The 23,293-nt window shown below is 39.4% G+C and overlaps 1 protein-coding gene across 2 annotated transcripts in view; it reads left to right on the top strand.

The window, feature by feature from the left end:
- Positions 1 to 324: 324 nt before the first annotated feature.
- si:zfos-2326c3.2 (misshapen-like kinase 1) overlaps positions 325 to 23,293 on the top strand; it is a 64,326-nt gene continuing 41,357 nt past the window's right edge. For both annotated transcript variants that reach the window (XM_044363086.1, XM_044363087.1), the window contains exons 1-9: positions 325 to 541; positions 1,925 to 1,990; positions 13,885 to 13,941; positions 18,523 to 18,648; positions 18,857 to 18,967; positions 20,874 to 20,964; positions 21,131 to 21,261; positions 22,760 to 22,814; positions 22,996 to 23,074. In XM_044363086.1, the coding sequence (XP_044219021.1) occupies positions 485 to 541; positions 1,925 to 1,990; positions 13,885 to 13,941; positions 18,523 to 18,648; positions 18,857 to 18,967; positions 20,874 to 20,964; positions 21,131 to 21,261; positions 22,760 to 22,814; positions 22,996 to 23,074 (773 nt within the window). In that variant the 5' untranslated portion in view covers positions 325 to 484. The remainder of the gene's footprint in view (positions 542 to 1,924; positions 1,991 to 13,884; positions 13,942 to 18,522; positions 18,649 to 18,856; positions 18,968 to 20,873; positions 20,965 to 21,130; positions 21,262 to 22,759; positions 22,815 to 22,995; positions 23,075 to 23,293) is intronic.

Consider the following 23,293-nt stretch of genomic DNA (forward strand, 5'->3'; position numbering starts at 1 on the left):
AATAATTTTGCATCCTCAATGAAATAGAAAAAAATGTATGGAGCAGTCATTCAAGGAATCCTAAACTGACACAAATTAGACCACGGACCCCCTTCTGATAAGATTTTTGCTTTTAGATGTTTTATTACAAGAGGTGTATGAAACTCATGACCCAAATAGTAATTCTGTCATTGTGTTATTAATGGATGGAATTATAGTGAAAATAAATTATTCCCCTTTTTGATGGGGACCCCCTGGAACTCCCTCAGGGATCCCTGACCCGACTTTGAGAACCCCTGCTATAGCCTCTGCTGATAATTATTCTGAAAGGTGTCCCCGGAAGTGAAGTGAGTGGCGTATGCTAGCTTGACGCTGCTAGCTAAAACTTCAGAATGGAACAGAGCAGAGAGAGAGCCGTTAGTTAGTCAACGCTAGTAGAGGAGGAAATCTGACCGTCCATGTCTTGACTACAAATATTAACCCGCTGACAACATTATTGACAGCAATGTCGAGAGAAAACACCACTCGAAGTTTGGACAGCATAGACCTTGCTGCATTACGAGTAAGTAGTGAAATGCTGTCTGCCTGTTTAATGAAATGTTTGAGTAAACATTGTAGGATGTGGTGGGTGTCGCTTGAAACTTAACGGTAATTTAAGCAGTCAGGGGTTTGTTTTATTTTGTCTAGCGGTCGGCACTGATTTTATATACTGTTAAAGAAACTTTATTGTGTGCTAACTTGGTATGTGAGTGTCTTACAGACTGTCCTGTAACATAATGCTTTCTGTCCGCACTGTATCCTGTTTGGTGGAAGTTTACAAGCTACAGTGTTTACACACAGGACTTTTCTTTGGCTGACTTACTGAAAAGCTGACATGCAACAAGTAGTGGACATTAAGAAAGGCCACTAACATAAACTGAGTGTATTTATTGACAGAAAAAAGACATTTTTACTGAGTGGCACAGTGTTGTTTTAACCTAATTCACACTATTCTAACTCTTACAGTGTGTCTTATGCAAATGTATGGCATTTTCCCTCTTTCTTGGTCATTGCAATATTTCTATAAGTGTGACGCAAGAGTGTTTATGGTTAACTAGTAGCACTTATCTCTTAAGATGATTATATTCCTATTAGTCACTAATGTCATGCCTTATAAAAGGAAACATACAGTGACTTTTAAATGATTTTCAAGCCGAATTTTAATTCCTTGTAGCTCATTATGTTATTCACATCTGCAGTCCCATTTCCTCAGTCCCCATCCTAGCATAACACTGCATTGTTCTTCTCCATTTGCCTTTAGCAGTGGTGGAAGAAGTACTCAGATCCTTTACTTAAGTAAAAGTACCAATACAGCAATGTAAAAATGCTCAATTACAAGTAAAAGTTGTGCATGGCAAATCTTAAGTAAAAGTACCAAAGTATTAGCAGCAAAATGTAGTCAAAGTATTGCAGTAAAAGTAGTGGTTTGGTGCCTCCGACTAATATATTATTATATATGACATCATTAGATTATTAATACTGAAGCATCAGTGTTAGAGCAGCATGTTACTGTTGTAGCTGCTGGAGGTGGAGCTAGTTTCAACTACTTTATATACACTTCCCAACCTAGGCGTTGGGCCCCTCCAAAGGGTCACCAGATAGATCTGAGGGGTCGTGAGATGATTAATGGGAGAGGAAAGAAGAAAAAACAAAGCTCTGATACACAAATCCGTTTTCAGTTTTTGGACTTTTCCTCTAATCTTTTATTTGGTGAAATATTGGATCATTGTATTTAAATACAGTAGTTGAGGAAATGTACTTAGTAACTTTCCACCACTGACCCTTAGTACCTCTGACTGAGTTAAAATCTGCTTTTCATTTGACCCAACTCTCCTTTCACATCACTCTAGTCCAATACTTCTCTCTTCTTGTTTCTTTTTCTTGACCATGTTATGTTTTTCTCCAGGATCCAGCAGGTATCTTTGAGTTGGTGGAAGTTGTAGGCAATGGAACCTACGGTCAGGTGTACAAGGTAAGCAGGTCGACTCCCATGTTGCTTTTCTCCCCCTATTTTCCATTTCCAACACTGCTGCAAACCTGCAGAATGTAAACACACTTGCCCACTGTGATACTGATACAAACACACTGATCTGTATTGTCATATTTCCATCTAAACACTCTTTGCATAGATTATCGCTGGCAGTAAGTTAGATACTAAAAGTTGCCCGTGCACATCACGAGCCAAGAGCCACCAGCTGTCATGACACATGTAGACACACAGCAGTTTGCAATATCTGATGCGTCACTTCTGGCTTATTTACTAGAGCTACTTCCAGTTAAGAAGAAACTTGATGTTGACTGAAATATCCTGTACCTCTTACAGACAGAGCACACACACACACACACCAGCATCTACAGCATCTGCAGCATCTTTTAAATGCCCTGGGTGGGGCTCACTTCCTTATCGCAATATCTGTTTGTGTATAAGTGGTTTGTGGTTACCGGAGGTGTTTAGTCTTATTTAGAATGGTGCAGCTGGTTGAGCCCTCAGTGCAAAACATGTTCACATGCCTCCTCTACACCACAACCTGCATGTTACTATATCTACAGTATATGGACTAGTTTCATTTCTGTGCATGAATAAAACAGGCCCTCAATCAGTTTTAGATTTTGTTTAACAGTTCGATTTAAAATGACACGACTGTCTTTTTTATTTTTTTAGTAGTATCATCAAACTCTGAGACCTCCTGACATCATCGTTTTGCTGCCTTATTAAGTTTTACAATGGTACCAATAACATAACAAATATGTTTAAGAGAAGACAAAAAGACATGTTTATACAGTCGATAATTAGAAATTGCTTCAATCCAAAATGAATAATGGAAGAGGAGTTGCAAACTTGTAAAGGAGGAGAGTTGTTTTTCTTGCAGCACAAGACGTCTCCAGCAGGTGTAAATTCAGGCCTCTTAGTTGATCATGAAGTCTGATAGCTGTCTTTGATGTGTTCCCACAGTCACTGTTTTGGTCCGCTTGTGCTTCGTAGCTAATTTTTCAGAATAAGCGACTTTTACGTGCTTGCATTGCTTTAAGGCTAGGGTAGAATTGAGGTGGAGGTTAAAGAGTGAATAAGTCCATGTGTGGCCCTCAGAAATGTGTGTGAGGCAGAAGGTGGGTGTGTGCCTCGATTGCCACTTGATTTCCTGAAAGAGGAAATGTTGCAAAAGATGGTACAGGACAGTGAGGCCTGTGTTTGCCCTGACACAGGCTGCTTTTACACAAGGGTAGAGATTTACAAATTTCATCCTGTGACTCACATTCATTGATGTTTTAACAAGCCAGGACCTCCAGTTGTGGATGAATGGTAGGCGGTCTTATTCAGGGTCATTTACAGTGATGATTCTGATGTTTGTCATGTGAAGCATCCATAAACAAGATAATGCAGCTTACAGAGAATTTGAGGATCAGAGAGAATGAAATGACAGACATAGAAACACTCCTCCTTGCTGGGTACTGCCTTCTCAAATCACCCCGCAGGCCTACCTGAAGCATTACTGATTTAAAGTGCTGCATTGGAATGATTAAAAAGCAGTTAATAACAAGCGCTGGTTGTGTTGCCCTTGAAGACCTAAGTGTCCTAACTAATCAATTAATACTTATGGGTGATGGGTTAGGCATTCTACATGTTGGTATAATATTTACAATGCATTCACAGCCTTTTGAGACTTGCTATAGGCAAAGTTGTGATGATAGTGTGTAATTCTAACAGGAGAATGACCTGGACCTCAATCAGGACTGGGTTGATCTGTTTCCACATGTACACTTGAAAGACGCTTTCTAAGAGTGATTGTGTTTGTGTGTATTTCAGACATACAGTTGCTCCTATCATGGGAAACCAGGACAGGAACAGGGCCTATAGAACAATGACTTGTGCTGCACACGCACACACACACACACACACACACAATCCCTTAAAAAAAACACTTGGTTGTAGATTGACATGAATGCAGGAGATGCTGACAAAGCATCTGGGATCTTCCTCTGTTTATTTATATATGTGTTGCGTTTTCATTACACCACATTTTAAGCATTTACACATTTAAAATTAGCTGGAAAGCCAGCTGATGAGATCTTACTTGTAATCCTAAAGCGTCATTATATTAATGAAATGCAAGTTACGAAACAAGATAGAACAACAGAGGGAAGTTATGAACACTCCTATGACGTGTCACTATCACAGAAACAGGTCAGAAGATGATTGACGTATACCATGCCTAAATGTCAGGGGATTACAGGTTCCTAAGTCCCAGCATTGTGAGAGGACTCTGTTAGGGAATTATTAAGTGTGAACACACTGCACGTACAGCATGCTGCCATGGGGATAGGAAGTCCCTTTTGAAGTTGGTTTCACACTTACAGAACTGCTGAGCTCACTGTTTAAATGTGTTTCCAACTAACTCTGTAGAACAGCAAAACATATTTTTAATTTTTTATTTCCTTATTTTTGGTGGTTACGAATAGTTTGGTCATGTTAAGTTATTTTTGTAAATATGCTAGCAGCAGGTAAACAAAAGCAGGACAAACGGCTGTTTTTTTGAAAGGCAGTTAATTAACAGGCTTACGGTTACGGTAGGATTAAGCAGGGTTAGACATAGGACAGTCAAATCACACAAATGGGGTGATCCTTAGAGGAGGGAAACTCAGTGAGGACAGAGGGCAGGTGAGGCATGACAGGATCTTGCAAATTCAAGCTCATACGGTTGAACTTTGAAAAAGAAAGAGTTGAGTCGAGGAAGAAAGGGCCGAGGAGGGAGATGGATAACAATGTTTATATGCGTACAGTAATGCAGTTTGGTGTAGTCCCTGCTGTAAACCACTGTGATCCACTGTCTGTTGTTTGTGGAAATTATTTGTAGTCCAACTTGGGTTATGTTGCCAATTAGTTCTGCTCAAAGTTAAAGCGGCTGACCTGTGTTTAACATCAGGAGTTGATTTTGCAATTGTCAAATTTTACCATGACTCATGTTGCATTGGAACTGGTGGCAGATTTTTTGATCAACTAATCGTCAGTCAGTTTTCTGATATGATGGCAATCAGACCACAGTGTCAGTGAAGCATTGTTGTGTTGTTAGTTCCCTGGCAGAGAACTGACACTAGAGGAAAGTGAGCCCTGTTAGCCTCATTTTAATGCAATGGAATGGACTCCTGGTCAGCAGCCATGATTTTCTGACATGCAAAAACAGACACAGTTAGAGAAGATTTAGAGTATAGAGGGCTGGAGAAAACAATTAGGCCTCTTCATCCAAATTGCCTCGGGAGCTGAAAAGTAAGGAACTACTCAGGAACTCCAGAGAATCCTCAGTGCATATGTTGTTGCATTTCCACACATCCTAAGAACTGTGATAATTATAGAAATGAGAGCAATAGCACATTAAGTTAGTTTGCTCTGGTCCAAATCAGTGGATGAGCTGGTAAACTTGCTACATTTTCCCCTTGGCTTGGTTTCTTTTCATACAGGAAAAATGTCAAGTGAACCTAAAAGCCACTTGAGAATGTTCACTGCACTCATTGGTCAGATGTGTCTGGGGTGAGAGCAAGAACGTAAACCCAGGAAGAAGGTCCTCTGCACAAATATCAATCAAGGCAACACACTTTGTTGCTAGTCCAGGTTGCTAGTCATTGCAGCTTATAGCTGTACCCCAGTATGCAAAGCACACCCTGTTACAGGAGAAGCTTAGCTGGAACTTTCAGAGGACGCCTTGTAGTTGGGTCAGATTGAGCACAAATGAACTGCTCCAGAATTTGTAACCAGACGGAGAGCACTTCCTGTAACAGGTCTTGCTGCAGTTGTTTTGGTCAGCACTTGAGTATGATTGCTGTGTGTAGATCTGCCCAAATAAGTCGTACTAAGGGGGAAAACCAACAAGAGTCCAATTCAAACAGACTAAACGACGCGGGTTTGAAAACACCCTAAAAAGCCACTGTATAGATTGAGACATCATAATGAAACGAGAAAGGCAAGACAACCACTTCCAAAGCAGAGAGGATACGTTTTTTTTTTCCTTGGTATTTGTCTGCTATAGTACATATCAAATAACAAAAACAATCGCACTCTCTTTGTCGGATTTCTGAAAGTTGTCTATAAGTGTATTTTGTTGTTAATATTGAATAAATTCCCAACCCCAGTAATAATATTATTACTAGCGGTGTTCAGTGTATGCTTGCAGTCTAAATAAATGCTCTGCAAACTCCACCCATATAGTTCTGGGAAAAATGGAAGGCTGTACCTTGGGAGCTGGGAGATTTTGAGAATACCAATTAAAATTTGGCATAGCTTCATGTGCTATAAATGTAGGTAAGAAAAAAAAAAGTGCCTGGAAAAAGGGAAAAGTGGTTCAGCCTTGACAAGATAATCTCAACCAAGCTTTTCTCCTCTAATTTCTCATGATTTCCACTCCTATCCCGTCAAAACCCTGAACTCAACTCCTCTGCTCTCCTCATTCGTTCAACATAGCTAACTTACTTCTTCTCTTTAGTGTCCAAAACACGTGCACACAGGGACACAATCATGCATGTCCAACAGATGCAGAACACACACACACACACACACACATGCACATTAGTATTAAAGGATGTATTATGTGCAGTAGTAGTCACATGGTAGTTGTATGCCTGCAGTAGTTTTGTTGCCCCAGGACAGAACAACCCAGACAATCTGAAAGAGTTGACTTCTTAGAAAATGTGAGTAAACAACTTAACAGGAATATCTTGGAATTTTGCCATTGTTATTGACAGATTTCTCTGTCTTAAGGGCACAAAAGGTGTATTATAATATATAAACTGTACAAGGCACATGCATATTTCTGCCTAAGAGGAAAGTGGCTTTGGATCCTGAACAACTGCAGCACAATAGGTGACACACAGTAGTCACTTCAACTGATAAACTTTTCAAATAAACACATTGTGAGTTGCTTTATTGTACATACTTAGTTCTAGATCACCATGAAGAATACACTGCATGCTCAACCACAATCTAGTCATCTAGTCATCACTCGCACACACACACACGCACACACGCACAGATGACTCTACAGCAGTGGCTTGCAGGGAAGGGAAGTTCCTTTTGCAAACAGGGAAACGCCCTGTGTGTGTGTGTGTGTGTGTGTGTGTGTGTGTGTGTGTGTGTGTGTGTGTGTTTGTTAGGATGTGAAAATGTCAAACTACACTAAAGCTGAGCACTATGGGCACTGCTGATGCAACTCTTTGCTCATTTGAGTAAAGTTAAAAACGACTAATAAGAACGACTAACTTCAGGACTAAATTGTTACTGATTTTTACTATGAAAGAATTAAACTACTTTGAATATTTGTGCTTCTCTATATTTGTCTATTTATTGACTTGCATGGTTAACTAATACAGCTAATATAAAGCAAATACAAGGGTCAAAGCACACTATATTTTCTCCATCACAGCGCTTGTATTTGATCTTCCTAGTCATGCCACAGTTAACCACAGTTAACACATCTCTACTGTGACACCATGGCGAAACATCATGGACTTTGCACAGCCATAAAACAGCTGGCTGTAATGCAATTCCCAGAGTGAATCACTTACACTTCCTCAATTTTTTCTGGTTTCAGTAGCGTCACTTCCCTTTCTGTGACCCACATATCATACTTCGTACATTACTCATGTTAACTGATCTGCTGACCAAAATGTTAAAAATGTCTCCAAATGTAGATTTAGACCAACTCAGAGGGCTTCTTTGTGTGTTTTTGGTCTGTCTTATCCGTTTTGTAGAACTGTCTTCCACTGAGTATTGGGCTGTATTAAAAATATTAAGTTTCTACTTCATATTGAGAAATTGACTGCTCAGCTGTGCAAAGTATTCCCATATTACACTCTAACACATTATTCAAATTTGGATAATCGACGTGGTAGGATATATAATTTTGAAATAACGGTCTTTGTTCCGAAGTTAAGCAAGGGTGGGCGGGGGGCTGAACTGAGAAAAGACAGAAAGAGACACAGAGACAAACAGGAAACGTCCTCCAACATGTTGCAGAGTTGTTGTGTTTGTGTTTGTTGGAGATGTAAGAGAAAGAGAGTGAGAGAAAGACAAAGGAGAGAGAGGAAAGTGACAGAGAGCGAGTGAGGGCAAAGGAAGGAAGGCAGAGGTGAAAGACGGAGAGGAGGGGAGGAAGGAAGAGGGAAAGAGACGGATGAAAGCTAGAGAGAAAAGGGGAAAGCAGCCCCCCATGAGGCTTGGAGCTCTGGTTTGATTACTCGTGTGTGTGTGTGTGTGTGTGTGTGTTAAAATAACCTCAGATGTGACTGACCTCCTTATTGTACCTGCTCCAACTACAATTAAAATAGCACTCGAGCAATTTCCAGTAGTACATAAATGTGTTTAAGCTGCAAAATTGCTGCACCCTACATCACCCAGATACTGAGACACTGTAACCATGATGGCATCATCAGGGAAGTTTTCCTCAAACTTTAGAAACCTCCTCCAGAGCCAAAGAAGACATACAACTCTTTTCTCGTGTTGAATAATTCTCCTCAAGATAAGTAAACTGATCTCATTGTGTAAAATTGGTGGAGTTCCCCTATTCGTTTTTTTAAAGCTGCACCAGTTAATATTTTGCTATTAACAATCGATCATTAACAACCGATTAAATGTGTGTAATGTGACAGGTGTCATGTGTAGTGATGAACCCACAGAGAATTACCACCCTTCCTAGCTGTTCCTCTTAGCTCTATACAGCATTTTAGCTGCTTTTGGTTCAGCCTCACTGCACTCTTCAACTTCCTTTACAGCTTCATCTGGAAAGGAAGTTGAAGAGTTTTTTTTTTAGGTGAATAAGCTCTAAAAACTGACTTTATGTTATCTGCCCAGCAGCAGACAAGCTGGTATTGCGAAAAGAACTAGATATTTCCCGTCAGAGTTGGTAGAATCCATAACGGAGCTTGAAGGAGAGTGAACACTGGACTCAGTCCAAATAAATGCTAATGGAACTATGTGTCTGTTGGATGCATTGATTAATCTGCTAAATATTTTTCTGATTAACTGATTAGTTGTTTTGTCTATAAAATGTATGAAGCTAGTGAAAATTGCCCATTATAATTTCACACAGCTCACGGTGACGTCTTCAGATGTCTTGTTTTGTCCAACCAACAAGCCAAAACCCAAAGATGCTCAGTTAACCATCACAGAAGACAAAACCACAAAATCCTCACATTTGAGAAGCCGATTAATTTTCTGTTGATCAATTAACTAACTAATTGTTGCAGTTCTAGTTGTTGATTGCCTGTTCTGCTGCCCAGATGTGGCGAAGAAAATCAATTAATGCAGGTTTAATTTAAACTGTGACCTCAATATGACAATAATAGTGACACTGTTTCTAAATTACCTCAAACATATTTTGGCATTCCTGCACTGCAGTTTCTTGTTGTTTATCAGCCAGTGATGATATATTGAGTGTGATAAGCTGATATCAGTGGATTTATCAGTCTTGTTAATCATCAGATTATGAAGACTCACCGTGATAATGAGTGAATTGTGTTTGTTTTTAAATTGTTGTAATCTATATCGTGTGCTAAATGAACCCACCTCAAACAATGAATTCAAATCACATTGACACAAAACAAGATTGGTCTTCTCCGAGTCATCCGCACGTCTTTGTTGACTGACTAGCACATGCACAGACATGGTAGGAGCCACTTCATTTTCTCAGCTCTCCTCACATGACAGTGGGGTAGAGTGAGTGAGTTACCACTGAGCTATTTGCAGCATTATACTTGATAGAATGGAAACCAGTCAAGCCTTTTTGACACTGTAGTGCCAGTCAGTGAAGGGCGCATGTAAACAGGATATAAAAAAATAGAAATGGCTTGTTTTAGATGTGTACGATCTGACAACAACAGATTCATACACACAGCCTTAAAATAGCACCATTCGTCCTTTGAGTTTGTTGCGGTGACTTGATGGGTGATGCAGTCCATCCGAGCACGAAGCACACATATGTAACTTTCCGTACATGCTGTTCTGTAGGGGACGAATAGATAGACACAAGAGGGAGATGAGAGTGAGACAGGGAGAGAGGGGTGAGACGGAAACTCGGAGACTAGCAGAGAGTTACATTAAGAGTGTTTCTCTCATTGGTCCACTTGCTGTCTGCATTATGAATGTCTCTATTGAATTTAATTAACATATGTATGAATATATTATTGTAACCTTTTCACTGACACAATATTTGTGTGTTTCCTTATTCTGCCACTCTCTCCCTGTGTGTGTGTGTGTGTGTGTGTGTGTGTCAGACAAACATGTGACCAACACGAATGGAAAAACCGTTTGTATCTGGATTTATTTGTGTACACGTTTGATTCCTAGCACTTTACAGCGTCATAACGTGCATGAGTCTGTGTGTGAGATGCATTGGACTTCAATGTCAAAAAGTGCACAAGCTTCCTCCAATTAATTCTGGTGGAGAGCAGAGAGCCCTTTGTGTGTGTGTGTATGTGTGTGTGTGTGTGTCTGTCAGGGCTGCATATTGTTAATAAGTAGCCCAGCTGAGAGTCGAATATTGGGCGTTTGTAAGTTGTGGTGGCAGCACAGTTAGCAGACACCATTGAGTCTGAAGGGACAGGAAAGCCATTTCCTTATTTATCACAGTCAGGCCAGTGGCTGCCTGTGTGCCACAATTCTTTGCAATTATGGAGACGATGTCCTCTACATGGGGACAGAAATCACAGCCAGAATGAATAAGGGTCAGTGAGCCTGACACAGTGTAACTCACATCCAATATAAAAGTGTAGGCTAATATATATTGTATGAGAGGAACATCAGCCAGGTTGTTATCTGTCAAGGAGTCTATTTCATGGCTGCTGGTTCAGCAACATTTTCAATAAACTTTATTGTTAAGCCTGTCAAGACATGCCACAGGTTTTATGAATTTCTCTACCCTTTAATTCTAGGGGCATTTATTCACATTAATTCCGGGTAAGACTTCAAACATTGCACACCCATTTATAAATACAGTAGTCCCAACTGAGGATGCACTATTACTTACATCCACCAACACTCTTCTCTTCATAGTGTCATGGATACATTTCATGGTTTCCTGCAGGGTTTTACAGCGGAGGCTCTCAGCTTCCCCTGAAATGAAGGCCACCTCTGCTAATTTCAGAAGAGAAAGAGTAGTGGTGGTTTTCTACACATCACAAAGCAAAGGCCACATTTTTACAAAGTGAGATGATTTGTACCTTTATTTAGTAGCTACATTAATAACAATATGAGATGTGTCAGGATCTGTCTGAGCTCAGCAGTTGATTGAGTTGAGTTTTTACAAGTTGGAAAAAGTCGAGACTTTTTTTTCAATCAGGTGTGAAAAAAAAACCCAACTCAGCACTGCACTGTGGGTGAAGTCAAGTTTCATAATCACCCGTTGGACACACGTTTTACCCAAGAGTCTGCATCAAAAACAAGTTAGTTTAAAGTTCATATTGACCCAGCTGGATTTGCATCATCAGTTGCTTTGATCAGACAGGGGAAACCCTGCATTTGGTTTCATGTCCTCATATGACTAGTCCAGTTATTGTTTTTATTGTTTTGGCATTTAAAATGTTCCCTGTGGGGGTTTCTGGTCAACAAAGTTTCGTTTACATTCGGTGTTAATAAAACAAATTGTGTGTGTCCTTGAGGTCTGACAAATATTTTGTCCTCATTGCAGACATTTGCAAAATTTTAAGTTATGTGTTGTTTACATTCTTGTTTGCTAGCTTGCAGACCTTTTATTTTTAGCACATTACTGCGGTTCTTTGCACATCATCACCGCTGATTCTTGATCAGTGAAAAAGTGTGAAACCATCAACAGGACTGTTTATCACATCACCTGCATGCTTGTGTGTGCACAGTACAAATAAACAAACAGAGACCCAGAGCCACTAGTGGTCAGTTTTTATTGGTTTAAAAGAAAGGGTTGGTACAGGACAGCAAGTAGATCCTTACATCATTTCAGCTTCTCTGGAGTAGTCATTGTTACAAAACATGTTGTAGAACATAATGGATTCATGAAAATAAACAGCACATACAAAGTTGAGAGACCCGGTCAAGCTACAGAATGCTCCAGCATCTTTACAATAATTTTGGAGGCTAATCATACCCACCATGATAATTGAAAATGCACATTTTAATATATTTTGTACTTGAGTCATCCAGTAAACATAAGTCTGAAGTCATAGTGACTGCTGAACCAAACCATCCACTCTGGACTTTCATAACTTTGACCCAGAATGCTCCAACTGAGGCACATATAGTATGATAATATCTGTGACATATCTTACATTCTGTTAACTTTCCTCTCACTTCCTTTACATATTTGCCACAGATGTCCAGCCCATTTCCCATATTCAATTTTTCCCCCCCCTGATCTCCCTGCAGTAACCGTTGACTTGGTGAACTGACATAAGCAAAACCTAGTTGGAGAATCATGATACAGCTTCACCCGCAGTGGATGATATTGGTAGTATGGTTGATATGGTAGTAAATGGGTTAATGAAATTAAAAAAAAAAAAAAAAAAAAAAGTTAATTGAGAAGAACAACAGTAGCTTCATGTGAATGTAAACCACATCACACATTGTTACAAAATAAACCAAGATAATAATATTCAGCATCCATTCAGCTGGCTGATGAGTGTAACTTCTCTGATGTGGAAATAGTTGATTTAGACACATCGGTTTCAACACCCCGCTGTCCTCCGTGGACCACTCTGTCTCTAGTGAGGAAATCATCACGTGAGCAATATTTCTCTGAAAAGGGATAGAGAGTGTCTCTAAGATTTAGCTGCAGAGAGAACAAAACATAAATAGGAAAATATTGAAAATGTGTGAAGCTCTCCATCCATTTTTATCTCACAGTTTTTTCTCTAGGTCTGTGTCTATACCTGAATATTAGCTAACTGATTGAGTATAGTGGGATTTGTTATGCCCTCCGGTCTTTTTTATACATACACACACATACACACACTCCAAACCCTGTCATACATCACAGCTTAAAGGCTTATAGAGTAGTTACTCTAGTATCTGGTCAGCTTTCTGACTCATGACAAGGTTTTCAATTTTCCCTTTTTTCACCTGACTGCACTTTACAGCCACGGCTCTCTGTGCTCACTTGCTCCCTCTTTCTCTCGCTCGCATCTCGCGTCCTGTCTTGTTCTTTCTGACTGCGGCTCTTAGGAGAAAATGAAATTATGTAGACGTTCCCACAAGTATTGAAAATGATATCACACCCTCAGTATTCACTCAAAGGATTTGTTGTAATTTGTCTGTGCGTTACTAAAGGATACTTAAACATCAACACTAATCAGATCAAGTTGGACCAAGTCTGTATGGTCTGGGCCAATTGATGCAAACTGGAGATAAAATCATATGATATTTAGTGGTTATTTTTTTACATTTCAAGCCGTCCTTGTTTGCACAGTTGCACCTGTGATTTAGTAAATATAAACTTATGAAGAGTCATCTGGAATGGGAAGGAGGGAGTATTTTTTTCATAATGTAGTTCATCCAAGTTTCAGCGCAGAGAGTTTCCAGTCTTCTCGTCATCCACAATTTCACGCAGATTTGGCTTTTTGTCCTTACTGTTTTTGCCTTGCACAAATTTGCAGCATAAAATTTTAATGGATGTCTATTTTCTGTTTTGGTCATATGTGAGAACTTGTGTCCTTGTGGGATTTGGGAGTTTTTCCTACCAAATCTATAATGATTATAATCTTCCTGTTGTTCAGCATCTTGCCCACTGTACTTTACCATGTTGTTCATTATACAGTATGTTTCTTTCTATGTCAAGACTAAAAAAAAAAATCTGCATACTAGTTTTTAGTAGGCCTATCTTGTGAACTAAACTCATTCTTTATGTATCCCACCAGGGTCGCCATGTCAAGACAGGCCAACTGGCAGCTATCAAAGTCATGGAAGTCACAGAGGTAAAAGCATTACATTAAATCACAAACTCTTCTCTCTACATCTACTCTCAGTTTCACCCTTCCTCTCCTCACTCCCATCTTTGGTTAAAAAAAAAGATAGAATATTAAATGTGAAACATCAAGTCAAATTAATTTCAAACTTGCCAGAAGTAAAAGATAATCATGCTGTCAATGTAAATTATACTGTACATGACATATCTTTTTTTTCTTTTCTTTTTTTTTTTTTTTTTACACACATGACCCATTCATAAAGACATTACAGCAAGCCGATCTGGTTCCTTCTCATGTTTGAGGCACGCGGATCCTTGCATAAGGAATTTTACGATCGGTTTAAATGTGAATTTATAGTGCAATTGTAATAATATAATTATATTTTTATTTCCTGGTACATTAGTTGTCTTGTGCTCTCATTTGAGGAAAATTAAGCACCCAAAAGGAAGAAATTTGGATTTAATATTTTTTGGTCTCAGCAGGCGCCTGCTGTCTGTGTATTTGCCAGTGGGCATGGTCGTTATCTGCCTGTTATCTTAGAAGACACATAATGAAAATGCACTCACTGAAGTCATTTGAATGGGCAGTGGAGAAGTGCATCATGCTGGTTCAAAAAGATGGAACAATTTGAGAAGTTTAAAGCAAGGATTATGCTTTGTGTTGGGTGTTTCTTCACAGATATTGCTAATTTTTTCGCTTTTTGGTTTAAATTTCGTAAAATATAGTTCCCATACCTTACAATTTGTGCTGAGCGCATTGCTTGGCAACCCAGCTAAACAGTAAGGAGTATGTTTCACAAGGTTGGGCGAGGTGTTTTAACTTCCTGTCAAATATTTAAATGGAACGAAAAAAGAAATGGGTGTTCAGTTATACTGTCTGGTTTACGAAAAGTTAATTGACACCTACCAGCCAATAAGAATTCACCATATAAATGATTACTAAGATTATTTTATGGGTTCTGTTGGATCAGTACTTCACTTTGGTGTTATTTAAACTTGAAAAGATGATGAGAGAAGAGAAACTGTTGTGGATGGCCAGCATTCAGAGAAACAGAGAGGGGAGTCAATAGAGCCATAAAACAGCAGATGAAAAGTGAGGGAGGGGAAGAGAGAGAGAGAGAGAGAAGCAATGTTATAAATCAACATGATGATCCACAAAGTATGATTATTATAGTGAGTTAGATTTTAGACACCAAAAGGTAATTACAGAATTATTTGATTCCTTCATCTCTAGTATTGCAGCTTTCCATGACATTATCCCTAAAAAAAAAGACAGCACATAAGATTTTAATAAATGGACGTACTTCCTTTAAACAAGTTGCTTTGGATAAAAGTAAAATGATATACAACATTTGTAGATGTTTGCACTTGCGAAAAGGTTTTGAAACTCATTATTAGACTAAATGATTTCCTGTTGCAGCGTGTCTCTCTTCTTTCCTTTTCAAATTCAATTCTCCCTCACCCTCACGCAGGTAATTGAAGCGATGGAACTTTTACAACACATTTGACAACCCCTCTTAACTCTCCCTCACCCAAAGCATAGACGCAAAGTGAGGATCAATCACAGTTCTACTGATATCTCCAGCCTCACAAAATTAAATCACAAGAAATACTCTCCTCTTTCTCACAGTCCTATCAATATTTCTGTTTTGACCCAGAAGTAGTTTTTTATTAGATTCCAGGCAAATTTCTTTGATATTAAACTTCTATTCACTGTCACAGTTTTAAATCTTGGATAGCTTTGGTGATATAAAATGTTAATAAGACTTATTCTGTGAATCAATATGAGGATGAAAAATATCTCTAATGCTATATTTTGAACCTCAGTGGTGGGGATAGCCTTGCAGTTATATATGGATTACGGATTACACCTTTAACACTTAGTTTGGGTCTATGCAAGGAGATGATTTGACTATGTGTGTTCTGCCCTGTGATCTTACAGCTGTACAAGGGGACAAACAGGTGAGGTGTGGAGGTTTTATTGTATATTGCTTGTGGTTTACACATGTAGATCAGTAGTGGGAGCATATTGGTGTTATTTGTGGGCTAATAATAGCATGTTGCAGCAGGTTGTGTGAAGCAGGCTGGCCACAAAGTAGCAAAGCAGGTTTTGACTGCGGTGTTTCTAACGTGGTCAGGTTGACCCCTTCCTTGCACTCTCAGGAAGATCTGTCGAGGGATATGTGAATAGACATTGTGAATTCTAGACCGTTTGTGTAAATTGCACAGCTGAAAATCAATTGCTACTGTTTTGATAATTGATTGATTATTTAAGTAATTTTGGACATGCTAGCACCATCGCTCTAGGGATGGCAATGAGGGTGTGTTGGTCGGTTCAACTATTCGGTCCACACTGAAATATCTAAACATGGATGAAGTACCATGAAATTTGGACAGATGTTTTGGACAGAATTTCAGTTTGTCCAATACTTTGGTTTATGACCAAATAACTGCCAAAATGACATGTCCTGTCACCCCTGTATTTTGTGTTTATTGCTAATTAGCACGTTAGCATGCTAACATTGTAAACTAAGATGAACATAGTAAACATTCAACCTGCTAAACATCAGCATGTTAGCATTATCATTGCGAGCATGTCAACTAGCTGACATTAGCATTTAGCTCAAAGTACTGCTGTGCCTATGTACAAGAGCTGCTAGCATGGCTGTACACTGTAAGTCTTGTTTAAAGGGGACAAATAACGCACATTTCCAGGTCTATATTTATATTATATATAATGTTTTTTTTAAATTCTGGGGCTCTACTGGAATATCTTTGCATGATTTACAGTAAAGAGAACTCCTTATTTATTTTATACCGGTTCTTTATGCAGCCACTCAGTTCAGCCTCCGTCTGAAACAGGCTGTTTTAGCTCCTGTCTCTTTAAGGCCCTCCTCCCAATGAGCCCACTCTGTTCTGATTGGCCAACTTTTGGAAGCTGTCCTTTGACAGACTCTGTAAACAAACAGTAGTAGTCGAATTATATTTCTTTTTCTTGTTCTTTACTCGATGTGGAAACTTCTTAAATGCATCCATACATGTTTGAGCCAGAATCCAATCTGAAATATGTGAATGGACATCGTAAACATTCGCAGAACAACCGTAACAACAATCTTAGTAACAAAGACTACGGAAAGGATGGCTGTTTGTGGGCGTGAACAATCTGATGTCCTCACAAACAGGGAGTAGAAATAACATTGCAAACAAAGTGTTCAGTGCAGGCTGAAGCCCTGGCTTTTGACTTTGACCACGTTTAACATAGACATCTGACATCATAACAGTATATAAATCACAGAAAATCACAAAGAGCATGATATGTCCCCTTCAAGCAAAAATTGCATAATTCCAGCTTCTCAGTTTTTAGGATTTGCTGCTTTTTTGTGATAGTAAACTGAATATCTTTGACTTTTGGACTCTTGAATAATTGAAAAAATAAGCAGCAGATTCATTGACAGAGATAATCATTAGTTACAGCCCTAGTAAATTGCCCAGAATCTAAACTGACTCAAGTAGTTTCTGGGACTTCTGTGTTGCAGACAAACTCTTTCGCAGGAAATGCTTGGCTATTATCTCCCTTCTCTCACACACAGACACACACACACAGACACACACACACACACACACATACACACACACACACACACACACACACCAACTGCAGACACAGGCAGGGGGCTTTGTGTTTCAGATGGAGGTGAAAGTTCAAACTCTGCCTTGTCATTTTCTCCCCTCCTGTCCTGTGGAGATTTAAAGGAGGTCAGTGACTGGGAGAAGCTCTCTGTTGTTTCCTCTCTTCTGATTAACAGCCGCATCCAGCCCCTCCACCTCCACTCTCCTTCCTCCACTCCTCTTCTCCTCCACCTCTCCTCTTTCTCCCGCAGTCCACTGTCTATATAGGGGTTTGGTGATTCTGAGAAGTCACATGTCATTTCCTCAATCTATAAAGAGAGCACAAAAGTTGCCGCACTCTGTTTCGCCTGCTCTCTCTTTCACTGCATGCGTCTCATAACACTGACCAACCTGAGTTGCTTTGTGGAGAAATGGGATTAGCTGAATAAAGGTCCAGTAGCTGAATGAAAGGTCATCTGGAGGCTCTTGAAATGAAAATTTAAAAAAAAGTTTTACAAATGGCCACCTTTCAGCCTTCACCACACAAGCAGAATTAAACATGTGTCATTATTATATGTATATGTATATATATATATATATATATATATATATATATATATATATATATATATATATATATATATATATATATCTCATATTTCTGATGTATAGTTGAATCATGTATATTTAAAGGGAAGAACAAGCAGGAAGTGAGGATAGAGTTCTGAGGTGTAATACTCAGTACTATGTGCTAATGACGTATGTGGTGTAGATCGGAACGAGCTCTGTTGTGAGTTATGTTTAAACTTTCTCTGAGAAAGAGTACGGTTGAAAAGTTATGCCAAAAGAGACACATCACTCCTCTCCGCGAAGCTTTGCATTTCTACAACAGTTCAACCATTTAATGCCATTCAATCATTGTGACACTGATATTTTAAAAACCTAATATGCATGTAGTATCATTTCTTTCTGTTATGTTCAGGAGGAAGAAGAGGAGATAAAGCTGGAGATCAACATGTTGAAGAGTTATTCCCACCATAGAAACATCGCTACCTATTATGGAGCTTTTATTAAGAAAGGTCCTGCTGGACAGGACCACCAACTCTGGGTTTGTAAACTAGTCTCTGTGTTTTTATTTGTTACTGTTACTGCAATTACTAATTTTTTATTAAATAGCTGCTACCCTTCTGGGCCTATCCTATATGACATTATCATATTTATCATATTATGTGTTTTAATTTTAAGATCATAACATAAATGGTTGTTGTTATTTTTGCTCGTGTGTCTGATTAGCATCTCTCTATCTGTCCATGTAGTTGGTGATGGAGTACTGTGGAGCCGGCTCGGTGACAGACTTGGTGAAGAAGACGAAGGGGAACTCTCTGAAAGAGGACTGGATTGCTTATATCTGCCGAGAGGTGCTCAGGGTAATGTCAAAGCACCACACAAGCACACTGCACAGCATGCATACACACCATACACCCATAAATGTTTTGGTCCAGTCTCCAATAAGTAACATTGCGTTTCATGCAGCAACCGCTCTTAGGAACAGATTCATTCTTGGTGGCATGTATGAGTGATTGCATGCAACAATTTTCTCATATTTCTTTCTCAGTTTTCTCCTAGCAAGCAACAAAATTTATGAGTGGTCCAGACTTCTTATATGAGTCATGTTCAGATAGTCTACAGTCTCTCCACAGGGGGAGACTTTGTTTGACTTAAGAATCATAATGCCTTAATCTGAATGAAGTTGGAGTTTAAATAGGTTACCGAAATCAGCTAAAACTAAATCCAATTTACTGAGAGGTTTGACATGTTTTTTTTAATGATTTTAGTAGGATATATTGGCATTGCAACTTATACATTTCAGTAGTTGCTCGGAAACTTCTCTCACTCCGACAGCTGCCTCAGGGTCTTTCTGCAGGTCTCTGTCTCAGGCAACATCCTCTGTTGCAGCCAACAGTTTAACATCACCTACTGTATAATATTGTATCGTCCATCTCCGTGACTGTCACATCTCCTTGACTGCCTCCCATCATGACCTGCTTTGCTTTAGAAAGATGCTTTTCAGCAGCTAATTTCATGTCAAACCACCCCCTCTTTATGTCAGTAATAATATGGCACCGCACTGATGACACGTCGTTGGCAGCTGTATTCACTTCCTGTTTGTTCTAACACGTCTACTGACACTGCTCATTTAGTATGTCTAGTGACAGGACTTGAAGCTTTTTTTTTTTTACCCTTGGGTGACATTTTTGTGAATGAAACTTGCCCACAAACAGAGCAGAACAACTAGGGATTTTGTGGTGTCAGTTTCGCTAATGAACAAACCTCTAAACCCTCAGTCTTCAAATAACCCAAACATTTTGCCTGAATGATGTATACAAAGAATCACAAGGGAACTTCTTCCTTAGATGGTGTTACGATAAAGGCAGTTTTTAGAGCTGTTAAAAACAGAGGCCATAAATTGCGTGCGGATGCAAACAAAAGGCCAGATGAGAAACATGATGCTACTTTTAGCTTTGTAACTCTTGCCAAAGCATCAAAGAGAAGAACCAAGATGACAGTGATACTTCTTTATGTTCAGGGATCAGTATCCCTCTCAAGTTTTCCCACTGTGACTATGAGGGAATAATGGATTTATTTTTTTATGTATATACTTAAAAGGCCTGTTTTAAACACATGTCTGTAAGATGTTATGGTTATCGTTATGAGATCACAAGGTCCTGAGAAAGACCCCGGGATATTTTCACTGCTTTCTGTGTTTGTGCTTGTGTTTGTGGCTCAACTAACAAACCTGCATATGCACACACGCTATATCAACTCATATCAACTTAGTTCCATCATGTCTGACCTTGCTGTCATTTTGAAGGACAAAATGACACAGAGATGATTTTTAGCAGCACGATACATGAGACAAAGGCCTCTGGATTGATGCCAGGGGTTTCTCTGCTGTTATCAGCCATGCTGTCTCCTCTTTGTTTTAACATACACACACAAACACACACACTCAGCATAGCATGGTGAAGTCATTGTCTGAAATAAGACTCGCTTCCTCTGTTTATTTAACCTCCTTTGAAGAAGCGAGAGTACAAACACACACACACACACACAAACACAGACAAAATTACACATACATTCTATCTGCACCACCGATTGGTAGCCAAGGCTACAAGGTCACTCTGCCACCTGAAGCAGAAGTGTTTCATGGAAAAGAAAAGCAGTGCAACAAGCTTGAAATGCTACTACTCTTTGCGACCTCATATTTATAGATAGTGATCATCTGACTGTGTGTATCTGTGTGTGTGTGTTTTGTGTATGTTTGTCTTCCAGGGTCTTTCCCATCTTCACTCCCATCATGTGATTCACAGAGATATTAAGGGACAAAATGTTTTGCTCACAGAGAATGCTGAAGTCAAACTGGGTATGACACATCGACACAAGCACTGTGGTTTTTCTCAAGTACACACACAAACCTCCGGGCAAAACTTCAGAACAATTCCACAGTCATACATACAGACGTAAATCACAAACACCTCATAATGAAGTCAACATTTTGGTTGTTTTCATTTTCATTTTTGATGTTCCAGTTGACTTTGGAGTGTCGGCTCAGCTGGACAAGACGATCGGCCGAAGGAACACTTTCATCGGCACTCCTTACTGGATGGCTCCTGAGGTCATCGCCTGTGACGAGAATCCCGAGGCCACATATGACTATAGGGTACTTAATTACACAGAAATAGTCATGGTTACAGCCAAACCTCAAGCTACTTTTTTGTTGACCGTTTGAGATGTTGCAAAAAATACACTTGAGAATTAGGTTAGTTCCCATCAGCTCGGATGACTTCATTATTTTTATGAATATATTAGTGAGGCATCCGCCAGGAAAATTGAAAGCACTTCAAATATTAAACAGTGCTGTGAAAGGTCTTGTTCTTTAGGAGTAGCTAATGCAGGCCAGATGTGATGCTGTCTGAAGGCAAGAATGAAGAACTCATCAGCCACATACAACGACACATTCAGACAGAAAAGCAGAGATTGGAATGAATTGTTGTGCAGATGGACTGAATCAAGGCTCCGTTTACACTTATCATTTCAAGTGTCTTATATTGGGATAAAATCCAGAGGTGATTTAAGACTTTTGTGTACACACAGCCATCTACTGTATATATATGCAAATTGGCCCTACTCCAATCCGGAGGGCGGTGGTAATTCATCTGAAGCTGTTTGGTAACTGCCAAACATGTCAGAAGAAGAACTTCCTCACTTAAAAAGTTTAGTTACAAACAACAAAAGCAAGGTAACAAGCTAACAACTATCAATCTAGTTCAGCATCGATGGACTGCAGGCAAGACAAAAGTATTACCGTCTTCACTGTCTCTCATTCATGCTGTCCCTCGCCCCCACACATCATTTAGTGTTGGAACTGATCAGGGATCAAATAAACGCTACAACAGCATGTTACGCCGTCTGCATGATTTTATGTGTCGAAATCGCTGGAGCTGCTTTCTCCTGTTGCTTTAAAAATCAAGGGAGGATGACGGCTGAACTCAGTGTAATATCAGTGTGACTTCAGCTTCATTATCACTGGGGACAGACCATGTAGCAGCTGTTTCCACAGAGCGCGTAGTTACACTCGGGAGGAGTGAAGATTACATCTGCATCTTGGAGAAACTGATGCATTTACAACTTGTTGGCTAGAACTTGATGGGATTTCACTTCATTTCCAATGTCTTTGGATGCATTTACACTTAAGCTTTTTTAAAGATAGGATAGTTATCTGGTGCATGAGGTGTAGGTGTAAATGAGTACTTAACCTACATCACTTTCTATTCAACAGAATTTAATCACTGACAGAACATCTTTTGAGAGAGTCTTTCGTGATGCTGAGCAAACTTTATTTAAATTTTTTATCAAATTGCTGATTAGATATATCATAGCTCTAATTGTATACTTCTCTGGAAGTTATTAAATATAGACTTTAGAAATCTGCTACATTAGTGAAAGGAATCTACAGGTCCTTTAATTTTTTCTTTTTGTTTTTCTAAAATGCCAGACGTTTGGCGTGAAGTCTGTGAAACACTAACAACATCACGTACAGACTGATTTACTGTTTGAATATACAGAGGACATCCAAAGTTTAAAGGAAATGAATAGAGCTCAAGCTCAGCTTTGTCTCTGCATCAGTCTCAACTTTTTCCTGTCTCTCTTGTTCTCAGAGTGACCTCTGGTCTTTAGGCATCACTGCTTTAGAGATGGCTGAAGGAGCCCCTCGTGAGTTAGAAATACACCTACACATACACACATTGTTTATTGATATTGTTGAATAGTTTTTCACTCAGGATTTATTTTTCCTCTAACTTCCCCTCCCTGTTCCCATCTGTTCCTCTCTCTCTCTCTCTCTCTCTCTCTCTCTCTCTCTGTTCACTCTCTGACTCTGTATCTCTGTTTGTAGCTCTGTGCGACATGCATCCAATGAGAGCGCTGTTTCTGATTCCACGCAACGCTCCACCCAAACTTAAATCAAAGAAATGGTAAGCCTGTGGGCACACACCCTTACATACACAGGATGTAGAGGGCAGTGTTAAGGTTTTTCCTCTGAAAACTGGGCTTGAAAGTAGTCTTTGTTGTGGGTTTTACGCATCAGACAGTCAGAGGAGAGATACATAACACTCTCCTCCCACGAAGAAACTGAGAGTTCAAGTCACTTGCATGTCCAGGCATGTTCACCAGTCAACAAGATGAACTTTGAT

This window comes from Thunnus albacares, chromosome 10, assembly GCF_914725855.1.
Source record: "Thunnus albacares chromosome 10, fThuAlb1.1, whole genome shotgun sequence".
NCBI lineage: Eukaryota > Metazoa > Chordata > Actinopteri > Scombriformes > Scombridae > Thunnus > Thunnus albacares.